At 45.9% G+C, this 13,337-nt stretch overlaps 1 protein-coding gene across 2 annotated transcripts in view; it reads left to right on the top strand.

Annotated features, from left to right (window-relative positions):
* itprid2 (ITPR interacting domain containing 2) overlaps nucleotides 1-12,551 on the top strand; it is a 38,336-nt gene extending 25,785 nt beyond the window's left edge. For both annotated transcript variants that reach the window (XM_064327319.1, XM_064327320.1), the window contains exons 9-19: nucleotides 1,441-2,027; nucleotides 2,422-2,482; nucleotides 3,360-3,448; nucleotides 3,649-5,391; nucleotides 6,149-6,220; nucleotides 6,502-6,629; nucleotides 7,008-7,140; nucleotides 8,778-8,843; nucleotides 8,952-9,308; nucleotides 10,475-10,587; nucleotides 10,792-12,551. In XM_064327319.1, the coding sequence (XP_064183389.1) occupies nucleotides 1,441-2,027; nucleotides 2,422-2,482; nucleotides 3,360-3,448; nucleotides 3,649-5,391; nucleotides 6,149-6,220; nucleotides 6,502-6,629; nucleotides 7,008-7,140; nucleotides 8,778-8,843; nucleotides 8,952-9,308; nucleotides 10,475-10,582 (3,344 nt within the window). In that variant the 3' untranslated portion in view covers nucleotides 10,583-10,587; nucleotides 10,792-12,551. The remainder of the gene's footprint in view (nucleotides 1-1,440; nucleotides 2,028-2,421; nucleotides 2,483-3,359; nucleotides 3,449-3,648; nucleotides 5,392-6,148; nucleotides 6,221-6,501; nucleotides 6,630-7,007; nucleotides 7,141-8,777; nucleotides 8,844-8,951; nucleotides 9,309-10,474; nucleotides 10,588-10,791) is intronic.
* The last annotated feature ends 786 nt before the right edge of the window (nucleotides 12,552-13,337 follow it).

The raw sequence follows: 13,337 nt of genomic DNA, 5'->3' as shown, positions 1-13,337 counted from the left end.
TTTTACGAAGACAGCAGTATTCACATTTGAAATTCTATTTACATACAGAGAAATGCTTGTTTTCAAGCGCTCCTGAAATATGATTTCAACTCAATGGAAATGACGTATGAACTTTTCCAAGCCTATGTACAAAGAGTGAATTGATTACTTATGACTCAGAGGGGTGTTTTGGTGTCGTCATTTCCATTATTGTCGTATTAGCCATTGGGCTTTAAGGGGTTAAATGTATTTTGTAGCATCGGCCCTCGTGCCAAAATTGAATCAGATGCTTTCTTGAAGCCTATATAGCAAGCAAAGTTTTTTTTGGTGCATGTTTATTCATTCTGATTTATAGTGTGTTTTTATGATTTATAGTAGTGCAGTGAAGAAAGCGAATCGGTCCCAATTTAATTTAGTAAAATAACATTTTTACAGACATTGTCACAAAGACGCTTTACTGAGGAACCTACTTAGGAGGAGACTCTTACTGAAGACACTGTGTTCAGTAAGGAAGGCCTGTCTTCGGGCATTTAGAATACAGAAGAAAACCTTCCCCAGATTACTGTTCACACAGATGCCTCAGTAGTGTTGGGTCAAATTGTTGGGCCCTTGTTTCCCTGATGTCAGGGAAGCATCGTATCTTTAAACCAGGTTGAATCTTTTTTTTTTTTTTTTTTTTTTTTTTTAAGTAAAGCCTTCTGTAGTTCACAGTTTCTTTGTTTCTACATTTCTTTGCTCGTACTCTCAGGGCCACATGCTCTGGGGTAAGATTTTTGAACTCTAAGATGATAAAACAACATGGAAATGAGAAGTTTTCTTCATTGTACCGTGATATTTTTTTGCAGTACAGCCTCATACTTTGTCTGTTTTATTCAGGAAGAGTCTCGAATGTAGAGGAATTAGTTTCCTATTATGAAATATCTCCTGCTAAAAGTATTTTAGATTTATTCACCATCCCTGAATAGCTCCTTGTAAGGGAAGGTACAGGACGTCCATCCAGACATTTTTCCTCGAGAGTTTTTTTTGTGTTTGACTTCACACTCTGCTTAGATCTGCATTTTAACTGAGAATGTTGAGTTAAACAGATAAGGAAAGGTCAGGAGAGATGTTCCTGCCCGCGAAGTTGTGCTTGCAGCTGTATGTGTTTCGTTTTCCCCTTGTGGAGAGGTCAAAAGAAGAACACCCATTTAGGGCACAGTGTTAACAGCATCTCCAGTTGGAGCTTGACGTTGAAGGGGCTTCTTTTGAAGTCCTCCAGCCTGCTCCACTCAGTTTGTACTCTCTGCAAAGAGAAAGCAGGAAAGGGGGGCACCCTCACAGTGCTCCATGTTGCGTCGGCTGGGAATTAACGGCTATCTTCATAATTTTTTAATTTGTGAATTTTGTCATTTGTTCATTCTTTCACTGACGTGCTGATTTTATGCAGTGTAGTTTATACAGTGCTTCTCTCCTCACCTGCAGGTCGTTTCCGTCAGATAGAAGTGCTCACCACCGTGGCCAACGCCTTCTCCTCGCTGTACTCCCAAGTCTCGGGCACCCCCGTGCAGAAGATTGGCAGCACCGAAACAGAGCACAAAGAGCCGCCGCCACTCAACAGGAACAACTCTGCCCTGAACGCCGCCAAAATCCTGAAGAAGACCTTCACCAGGCGCAACCTGCACGCATCGGTCGACGGAGGGCCCTCCGCCCATCCTGAGGCGGAGCGGGGGAAGGGGCCGGGCGAAAGCGGGCACGAGCAGTCGCCGAGGACAAAGGACCTGCCGTCGCTCGCCACCGTGACCGAGGCTGAGGAGTCCCGCCTGGGACCGACGGGCATCATGCCCGCCGACCCGCCCAATGGCGACCTGCTCAACGGCGACAAGGAGGAGGACGAGGAGCCGAACTCCAACCCCGCGAAGGACTCCAGCCTCTCCGCTGACCCTGATACAGACAGGGGCAAAGAGCAGGCAGTGACCTCCACGCCCGCCAAAGAGCCCCCCACCCACCGACCCCACCCCTGCATCTCCCACCTCCTCTCACAGGCAAAGGACTCGTTTGAAATGGAAGAGGTATCGCTCCAGATCCATCTTACTTATACTTACGTACTCATAATTGGTTATACTTGCTCATACTTAGTTTTACTTACTTATACTTGGTTATACTTACTTACAGTAGCTCAGTGCACTGCTTCCCTGTGGTAAAGATTTGGTAGCTGTTCTCCTTTTATGCACAGAATTGCATATTCTTGAGTGCAGCACTCTTTTAAAATAAACACTGCCCCAAGTACGTTAAAGAACGTGCGCTCCTGGCAGATTTAAAAGCCTATTTCGGTCGCCGCTGTTTCTCTTGATTATGCATGCTAGGACATGGGAATGTACAGGGAGTTCTCCTGCGTGGAAGTTGCTTTATGATTTGCTTAATGCTTAATGATAACATGCTGAGTAATGCTGCTGCCGTCTCAAGGTACAAAGCAACGAGGGTGAGGGCCCTGCCGGGATCAGCAGCTCTTCGAAAGACGGGAACGGTGAGTTTTGGGGTACAGGGGAAAGCCGTTTGTAATCTGTAGAAAAGAATAACGAATGAGAAGGTTCTTTTCTTTTATCTTGATTTTAATTTGGGATGAAAGCAACACTTGCTAGCCCTTTTTAGAGATTACTGTCCCAACTATTTCAAAGTTGCCCATGTGACAAAACAAAATTAAATTATAGGCATTCATTGCTCCATTGTGATGCTCCATCACAATTCTCTGTTCCCAGAATGTACTAAATGAAATTACTTAAAATAAGAACTATATAACAGAAGAAAAGAAAAAAATGATTTCCTGTGGTAGCCTTTTATGATTTAAGTTGTGATAATAATCATTAATCATGATAATTTCTTAGAATCCTAGAATTTGTATGAGCACTTCTAAGAATAAAACAGCTGATTTATTAAACTGCAATCTTGTAAAATGGAAGGTCTGATAACAATATTCAGCACATAACTTGATGCTTATATGAATCATTTAATGTCAGTTGAAGTGGTATTGCAGAAATATTTGAAACCTTGTACAAAGGTTTTAGAAATGCAACTATGCCCTCTGCTGGTAAAAGTGGGAAAGGCTCTTGAAGGTTCAGTCAATGGTGTCAGAGGACCAGAAACAGAGGATCATGCAACAACATCATACACACTACTTTTATTTATGTTTTGATTTTGATACACAATAAGTTTGTTTAACATAAATTTCATGTTTCGCATTTCAAGTAATGTTCGCATTTTGAAGTAATGTCACAGAGGTGGACAAGTCATTAACCTGTATGGTAGTTCACCTGCAGAGCTGTTATGTGCACTTGTTTCACCTGTGCGAAGCTGTTACCTGTCCCTGTGCTGACCTTTTATATGTGCTGGTTCTTACTCTGCAGAGCTCTTGCAGAGGATGGCGAGCCAGCATTCGGACAGCAGCGGATTTGCTGAGGACCCTTCCACAGATGGCTCTGCTAACCATCTGAAGGTAGACTGCATTTTGTCTGTTTATCACTTGCTCAAGTGTGAGCATGTTTGGGGCTGGACTGCCACTGTATATCTTCTGAGACCATCAGGAAACATGTTGATGAACCATACAGTTTATATGGTAGTGCTTAAATAAATAATGTCTTTAAAGGGAGACCTTTGTCTTTTGTGTGTGTGTATCCTGTCCGGTGTGGTGTTCAGGTACAGGAGAGCTCAGACAGCTGTGACAGCGAGACCACGGTGACGTCTAACGCAGGGGAACTGAGCACACCTCTCGCCGTGGACCACCCCATCTTCCATAAGTTTCCGGGAGAAGAGGAGGGTTTAACAGCCTTTGGCTCAGACAGCGCTCCGATGCTGGACCACCACGCATTCCAGAAACCAGAGGGAGAAGAGGAAGGTCAAACGGCCGCTGGTCCAGACAGCAGTGGGGAACTGAACACTGACTTGCTGAGTGGGAATCAAAGCCAGCCTAAAGGGGAGGAAGAGGAGGTGCTGGTTGAGGAGAAGGAGGTTGTTCAGGAGAATGTGGCTGAGGAGAAGGCCGATGAGGAGAATGTGGTTGAGGAGGTTGTTGAGGAGAAGGTGGTTGAGGAGGACGTGGGTGAGGAGGAGGTTGCTGAGGAGAAGGTGGTTGAGCAGGAGATTGTTGAGGAAGAGGTAAAGGAGGTCATCCCTGAGTACATCCCTCACCCCACGCACGTGCACAAGCCCGTAGAGCCGAGCTCTTCCGAGGGGCCGGGCTCTCCAGCAGAGCCTCTTTCTCAGACCAGCAGCTCTACGGAGCCTGGCCCTGAGGACACGCAAGACAGGCCCCATGTAGCTCCATGCTGGCCCCCTCAGGCGGCCCCTGCGTGTGAGGAGCATGGTGCGCTGGTTTGGGCCAGGGTCCGGGACTTACAAATGGGCCGGGACAGGTACCCGCTGAGGCGGTCCAGCTCGCTGCCCAACCCCCTGCTCAGCCCCTCCCGGGTGGTGTCGTCCGTAAAAATCGAGCTCCGCCCGGGCAGCGCTCGTCACTGCACCCCGCCCTCATACTCCTACCGCTACACCCCCGAGGATGAAGGGGAGGACGGCACGGGATCCATTGCGGAGAAGGAAGAGGAGGAGGAGGACGAGGAAGGGGCGCCCTGTCGCTCCACCCTCGTCATCAATGCCACCCCTAAGGCTAGGGAAGTCCCCGAAGAGCTGCGGGCAGAGGACATCCCCCCCAGCAGGATGCCCCCCTACCCCCTGCACATTCCAGCCCATCTGACCCGCTCCTCCTGCTCCCTGCACAGCACTCCCCCTGACTGGCTTGAGCGCCCTCTGTGTGACCTGCCCCGTTCCTGGAGCACCTGCAGCATGCCTGCACTGTCTGCCCACAGCGCCCCCTATGGCTCGCCTTTCAGCCACTCCCTCAGCGCCCCCTACAGCTCAACTCTCAGCCACCCCCAGAGTGCCACCTACGGCTTGCCTGTGGGGCACCTACACAGCGCCCCATACGGCTCACCTCTTGGCCAAACTCACAGCGCCCCCTACAGCTCACCTCTTGGCCAAACCCACAGCGCCCCGTACAGCTGGCCTCTTGGCCACCCCCACAATGCCCCCTACGGCCCGCCTCTTGGCCACTCCCACAGTGCCCCCTACAGTTCACCTCTCAGCCATCCCCACAATGCCCCCTACGGCCCGCCTCTTGGCCAACCCCACAGAGCCCCCTACAGCTCGCCTCTCGGCCACCCCCACAATGCCCCTCACCATTACGGCATCCCACAGAGCAACCACTGCAACAGCCCTTTCAGCAGCCCGTACGTCGCCCCGTGCTCGTCAAACTGCTGCCCCGCCTACCCTGCACCCTGCGGGCCAGTGGCCCCCCTGCGCCTCGCCCATCCCCCGTCCAGCACGGAGATGCAGCTCAAGCGGGTCCTGCATGATGTTCGGAGCGCGGTCCAGAACCTAGCCCAGGTGAGTCCGCCCAGCAGCGTGCCGTCCTGCCAGACGGAGCGTCAGCCTGACCCGGCCGGTCCGTACGGTCACGGTACAGATTACCTCTGAAACCACGCACACACGTGCGTAACCAGCGGAAGCGCACGTTGGTGCACACGTCCTTGCTGCTGGTGCTCCAGAGATCTCTCCTGCCACGCCAGTGTGGAAGTCTGTTTCCATTTCACTACTCCCTTTCCCAGTGTAAAGTAAAGTGCAATGTATTCCGGTTATACCGTGAGTTACTCCTAGTAAACTTATCAGGACCGTAAGCAGAGGTGGAAAATCCAGATTCAGAAAGTAAAAGGTCCTCCCCAATATTTTGTTCCAATCACCTGCATTTGCTCATAGGCACAATTCTTTTTTGCCAGGCAGGAAGTAGAACTAATTAGTCAAATTAGAGTCCATGGTTAGAACATGGACACACATGGCAGGGCTGTTGCTTTCTGAGCTCTGGATTTTCTACCTCTGACAGCAAGCAATTCTTCAGACCCAGTCTGTTGAGCTGCAGCAAATCTCCAGTATAGAGTAAATCAGTCTGTTGGACGACAGCACATTTGAAGCTAACAGAACCCATTAACCTAATGCGAGTCTCGTTAGATAAACCTGCCTGTTCCATGACAGTGATGCACTCTGGGTAAACCTGTCTGCTCAGTGACAGCCATTCACTCTCTGTAACCTCATCTGTTGAGCTCGTGTGAGTCCCTCTTGACAAGTTCTTTTGTTCCCTTGGGCGCAGGGTTCATCTCGGAGTGAGGACATGGTGACCCCTCTGTTCAACCCCCACAGAGCAGTTCAGCCCCTGTATGAGGTGTGTGCCTTTTGCGTTTCGTCCCGTTCCCTGTGTCTGATGTGTCACCTATGCTCCACGTACAGCAAGATAATATGATTAAGATTATGGTTCAGCATAGTCAGTTCCTTATGTCATTGCTGTGTTAACAGTACAAGGAGCACTGCAACCAAATTGCATGCTTTCCCCTCATATCATAGCCAGTTTGAGACGCACAGTGTGTAGTAGCTTGTATACAGCCAGTGTGAGGCGTTGTCTGAAGGAACTTTCTTCAGACATTCTTCCCCCCCCCCCCTTCTCAGGACACCATTCAAGAGCTGCAAGTGATCAAGAGGAACCTGAATGTGTTCCGCACGCAGATGATGGACCTGGAGCTGGCCCTCCTCAGACAGCAGGACATGGTCTATCAGCACCTGACAGAGGAGGACAGGTGGGGTTTCAAACATGGAAAGCCTTCCCTGTGTGTTTGTCTAGCTTTGCTGGCTTTGTGGTTTTTCTAGCTTTCTCTCTGTGGTTCTGTATTACTGTTCTATGTCATACTGCGTAGTCCTGACTTCTTTTGTGGTTGAAATTTAATCTTAACTAAGCATTTGGATACATTTGCATACAAATCTGTTGCCTGTATAGAAAATTTTTGTCTGGGATTTGTAAAGCAAACAGTTCCCATGAATCATGTTTCCCTGTATGTGTATGCACTGTTTATAGTTGAGGACTGGAGACTGAAACTGTGTGTGTGTGCACGTGTGCGTGCATCTGTGTTTGGGTGTGTGTGCGTGCATGTGTGTTTTGTCTGTTTTCTTGTTTGCAGACAGGAGGCTGAGCACCTGCAGAGCTTGCGTACTGCAGTGAGGCAGGAATTGCAGGAGTTGGAGCTGCAGCTGGAGGATCGTTTGCTTTTCCTGGATGAGCAGCTGCGCGCCTCCCACTACCGCCATCCTGTGGTGAGTGTCTGCAACAGCTATCACTCACACTCCAAGAGCTCTGCCAGATTTCAGAATTTTTATAGTGGGTTTTAGTTTAGAAAAATGTATCGTATGTCCATAATGCGATATCCATATATGATTTTCTTATGTCATGTATCATTTTTTATGAAAGTTGGATCAGGGTCTTGATTTGCTATTGTGAATACAGTCCATCCAGGATGGATTCTTTCTGCTTTTCCTGTTAACATCATTGTTGCTTTTAATTACTTGAGGCATTTAGTTTGTGACCATTTGGTAAGAGTCCAGTGCCAACAGATTCATGGGTAGGCAGAGGGTACAGAAAAAGAGCCCCAAAATTACTCCTAATTATGTATTCAGTTATTTATTTTTTTCCGACCAGAATTATTGGACGGAGGCGCAACACCACAGGGCATAAATGTAGCCATCTGATATTTCATCTGAGTTCTGAATACAAACGTCTGTTTTTGTACATGCATAGAATATGGGTTTTTTGTTATGGTCCATTTCCCATTTGACTTTTGGCAATGAAAACTAAATGATGGAGGAGGTTTGGATTTTATTAGCTCTGCATAGCATGCCCTTAGCACAGGCAAAGGTGAGCAGTGTACATAGAGAGGAGTTGGCTTCAGGCACTATGACTGCCGTTCAGCTGTGGGCCTTGCCTGCGCTCTCTCAGATTGACAGGCGGTGCTATGAATAGAAATATGACCAAGCATTCCATAACTGTCAGTATAGAAAATAAATAGTCAAAAATTGTTTACAAGGGGGGGAAAAATGTGGATTTGGTCACTTGGCATTTTTTCATGTCCATACGTTTGAGCTTTTGAAAAAATATTTTTTCTGGGAGATCATAGTTTTTTTTTTGTTTTAAGTAGGATGACTGGTGTGATGCTTTATAAAAATATTATTTTATATTATCTTTTTTAATCAAAAATTAAACTGAACTTTAAATGACTTGCCTGTGTAGCTGCATTTGCAATTGTGTTTTCATTACTTCCAAGTGAAAGTTAATGTGGTGTTTCCAATATTTTTGTCTCCTACGTATATAGTAAAATGTAATCACCTCCTGTCCAGTTGTTTGTCGAAATGGAAGTTATGGGTCTTTTGAATATTCCTACCATATTTCACGTCAGTAGGATTTACCAATTTACATCAGGTCAAGTGCTGGACACAAGGGAAGGGACAAGGGAAATTATGGTAAATTTTAGACAAGGGCCTCACAGCACTAGAAGGCAAAAACAGAAGATGCATCTTTTCTTTAACAACAGCACTGAAACTATGAATGAAATCAGAAATCGCTATAACTGAACTGTGGAGAAACCTGTTCAGCCAATAAAGGCTCTCACCAAGGCATAATTGATCTGGTCCCAGGAGTGGCAGGTTGGGCTTAAGTTATCAGCCGGTCCTCTCATCAACTCACCAGGCTCTTTTGTCAACAGACGAGTTCAACACTTTTCCTCCATTTGGCACCAGCTCTTCTCTGTAGTGCCATGTGTCCTGCAAAGTGAAAAATAGCAACAAGAAAGTGCATGAGAGGTGTGCGTGTACTTTAGCTGCAGCATGTATGTGCAGGTTGTGTTGGTGAATTATTAAGCTTGTGTCTAAACCAGTTTGTGACATCTGATCCACTGCAGGGACTTTCTAGAGGTCACAGCTTGGACAGCCGGTGCAGTACCCCTCCCATGAATGTAACAGAGCCGGTGAGTATCTGTCAGTCTGCGCTCATGCGACAGGGCCGAGGGTCTGAGCTCCGGCCCTTTCGGGCTCCGTTTTGTTCTGGATGTAAGGTGTGTGTGGTGTGTTTCCAGGTGACAGAACTCCTGAGGGAGCAGCTGTCCCTGCAGGTGGAGCTAGGGTTCGAGGGGAGGGCCAGCTCCGTCCCACCACTGGCGTCCAGCTGCTCCTCCGAGTCGGTCGGCCCTGCCAGGCCGAGCCGGCCCCCGGGCCCCTCTGCGCACGACTGCCCCTCCCCGCAGAGGCTGGACGTGTACCGGACCTCCATCAGCCTCACCCCCACCTTACCGCCACGGCAGCAGACGCCGGGGCCCCCGCAGAGGGCGGACTCCGCGCCCATATGTCCTTCACCTGAGGACGGAGGAGGAGCAGGAGCAGTACGAGAGGGAGGAGCAGTGGAGAACCCCCAGCTACAGCAGCTCATTAAGGAGGTGAGGTAGCGAGAGTAGAAATCCACCACCATCCTCTACTGATTATCCATTGCAACCTTTACCGCAAAAAGTCAATTTGTTACAATTTCACTACCTCCTTGGCTCATTCCTATACAACATGTACAACAGCACAAAGAGGCAAGGGAAACTGGCACCTAGATGGACCTCATGAAGGATAGTGTGCACCCTGCTGCCTATCAGGAAAAGGCCAGCATTGGTCACCAGCTGTGCGACCTTTGTTACATTCAGTACTTTTTAAAATTATGACTTTATTTTTAATTTAAATCAAAGCCAGTGGCACCTGCGTGCTTCTCTGTCCTGCAGGGTAGAGGAATGAAGGCATAGTTAATGGTTGAAATACTCCAGTACATATTCTTTGTTAAATGTGAGTATGTCCTTCAGTGTCAATTTCAGTAGCTCACCAGGCCACCACATTTAAGTCTTAACGAATGTTAACTGAAACTCACGGGCTGATCAGATTTGCTTGTCCCCTCCTCAGGAACAACCTCTAAAATGTCTTCCGAACGGCTTATGCCATTAACACAGCCACAATCATTCACTGAATACAGTAGTCATTAGTATGGCTAGGCATTTGTCTCGGAAGTTGTGGGTGTCATCGATTATGTGATTTTTGCCATTTTTGGCAGTTCCACGACTTTCCCTGTTTTTGCCATTTCAGTGATTTCCCCATGGTTTTCCAGCAGTTCTGGATGGTAACTGTTGTCCTTAAGCCTGCTGTGTGGTTTGTAGCTGATAGGCCTAAGCCTTTCAACCATATCACCAGACGCTGGGAAAAACTGCATGACAATGCCTACAGATACTGGAATGCACTGATCAAGATTCCCCTCCTTGTCAGTTGTTTCAATCAGATGTTTGACGACCCCTGTTGATTCAGCACTCCCTCCCCGTTGTTTTCCAATTATTTCTCCGGAAACGGGAAATGGTTTGGGCGGGAATTCCCAGGAACCTGTTTCCCAGTGTTATATCCGACTAGGGATGATGTGATACATCTGGTGGCCTGAAATGCTTAGAGCCAAGTTTGTTAGAATTCACTAGAGCTGTGCACAATCAGGTGTCATGTTTCAGGTGGGTATCTGGAACATATGTGGTTTAGCTGTACCTTGAGTCCTTACCCTCCATTTCTGGCCGCCTATTTAACTCCCCAGATGAAGCGCAGTATCACAGAGGAAATTCGGCAGGAGATTGTGAGTGATCTTCTGGCAGCTGTGTTACCGAGGAGATCACCCGCGGCAACGCAGGAGCATACCTTGTGAGCAAGGTAATGGACATCACCATGTGGTGGTATAATGAATGTTACAGGTGTGGATATACAGGAACACACCTCCAGGTATTCCACATCAATCGGTAGTGAATTCCCCCAGTAATGTCCAAAAATATTTATAATGTGGAATGATTATGCACAGGTTACATTGAGTACGACACCAAGCTCATTTATATATATTTTTTACTCTCTCCCTTACAGTTCATAAAGTGTCCCTGTGGATAAAACAAATGCTCTGAACACTGGTGAAAGCCTGCACTGGAGAGCCGCCTTCCTCCCCCCACACTGGTGTGTGTGTGCAAGTGTGTGTGGTTGTGCATGGATGCATGAATGCATGCATACATGCATGTGGGCATGCACAAAAATGCATGACACCAACAGTTCTGGTGTGCATCACGCACCTAGCAGTTCAATAGATTAATACCATTGTACTCTGCCGTGCTACACTTATCCATCCAGTTTAACCATGGAGAAGGTGGAAAGTGTGTTCCTGCTCTTGGACGGTCTCATCCTTTTGAAGACTTTTTACTTCTCTTCGGTGGTGGACGTTCTTGGATTGTATTTAAGGAAGTGATGCTGGTTGAGTGCATGTTGAGGAGGCTTAATGTGAACAAGCTCAAAAAGACTTTGCCTGGGTGAAATGTGTGTACAAGTGTGTATGGAGCGCCTATCTACTGTAACTAAGCCTACTAATCCAATCCCTGTACGGTGCCTGGGAACGCAATGCATTTCACTTGGAACTTGAACCTACTCGTAACTACTGTTTTCAGGACATTTTTAAACGTTAATTTTTGTTTTTGTTTGTCTTTCTTTTTGTCATAAACATATTTATTTAAAATCATATTTTTAAAATTCACATTTCTAAGAGAATTTTCAAATGTAAAGCACCACTAATGTCACTTAAATGTATATATTTTGAATGAACTTATTTGTTTTGTAAGGTTGGCATGAATGACAGTGGTTAATACACTGGAGAATGACATGGAGTAGGATGCACTACCCACTGAAGTGTTTGATAGTGGTCTTGAATGTGGATAAAAACTAAAACCTGTCCCAATCACATTGTCCCTAGTTTTACTGATAGTCCATTCGGACAACCACATTGTCCCTAGTTTTTCTCTAATCATTCCATGCCTTTAAAATCCATCATAAACTTTGGCCTGGATTCAAATCTTTTAAAGCTTTCACAGCTCAGCAGTTTGTCTTCATCTTGAACTGAATTTACTTTTTTTACGAAGGGTCCCGCATGCATAATGCATTATACACTTTTGTGAGTACTATGTGAACACTCTGTGAATGCTAGCTTGCATAAACTGTTATAAAGTGTATTACATCATCAGTGATCATTGAGGCATTTTGGTTACAGTATTGTCATTCTTTGAGAGTGCATACTGTGACCTGAGTCATGCATTTTCTGATCCTAAGTCTTAATCAGTTAGCATGTCTTGTTGATAGTTTATTTAAGGTGTTATGTAATTCGCATGATGGCAGTTTATGTACTTCTAATGTAGGACCCTTCATACAAAGTATAACAAATATATTCATAGCTTTTTTATGATTTCTGCAACATGGCAGTCAGTGAATTTAGCAATAAAAGTTGTAAAAGTGTTAGAGGCATAAAAAGTAACCCCTGAAATTGTTAATCGAAATTATTCCTGATTCAGTTTAGGTATCTTTCAACTGTGAGTTTAATAATGAGCTGGTGTTATTTTTAGCTGTGGAGCTAAAAAAGTGTTGAGGCATTTCAATTGCCCTGCTATTTTCTTTTTAGGAAGTCTTTCACAAAGATGTTAATTCTACTTTATATTTGTTTGCTATACTAATTGATGTATATAAACTGATGGATATTTGTAAATTGATATAATTGTAATAAAGGTAATCTGTTTAGCTTTGTGACCTGGGATGCATGGGGAAGACTTCTAAAGCGAAACATTAATAAAGATTTATTTATTTTGAATATATCCTGGAATTGGTTCTGTGATTTATTTTTTCCATTTAATGTTAATTTGACTTGAACTACAGAAAGAATTAATGAATGGCTTGTGCAATTTGGCTTGCCCTGATTGGGTGATTAGACCTGGCTTACAGTTGACTTTCCAATTGATCCCTCAGGTGTACATCCCTATATTTTTTTCCAAAATGACTGTATGCTTCTTCAGCTTACTGCTCAGGTTAACACATGACCCAACCTTCAATGAAGTGGCAAGTTATAGTCACATATGACTCCGTAGGTAATTCTCTCTGTACGTAGATGGCCATCACAAAACTGTGGGGCTTGATTAGAACGGTACGCAGAGAGGTGGCCATTTCACTACAATCAAGTTGAGCTGTGATGGTTATTTGCACAACAGTATATCACACAGGATTAGGCTATATCCAGGCTGAATAAATGGCATTAGGTCTCGAAACTCGTTGCCATATACTATACTTACGGGGAGCACGTCTTTCATGAGCATTTTAGCTATTAAATCTGTCATGGTTCCAGCTGGATAGCTGTCACACTGACGAGGTCTCACTACAAAGATGGATGCTTGTTTGCTGTGATCCCTTTGCGTCGCATATTTGGTTCTTAAGTGGGTTTAACACCATAGATGTCAATGTGTGGTATGTGAATTTGACAGCAAATATCTTGCACTGAACAGTATTTTCATTGAGCTGTTCAAAACCACAAACAGTAAGTACAATGAACGATGACAAGCCCCGCCCATCCCCTCTATTACCCAATTAGAGCTGTGGCCTAGATTATA

This window comes from Anguilla rostrata, chromosome 3, assembly GCF_018555375.3.
Source record: "Anguilla rostrata isolate EN2019 chromosome 3, ASM1855537v3, whole genome shotgun sequence".
NCBI classification, from domain to species: domain Eukaryota; kingdom Metazoa; phylum Chordata; class Actinopteri; order Anguilliformes; family Anguillidae; genus Anguilla; species Anguilla rostrata.
Note: the sequence above shows the minus strand (reverse complement) of the source record. Positions and strands in the feature narration are given on the sequence as shown.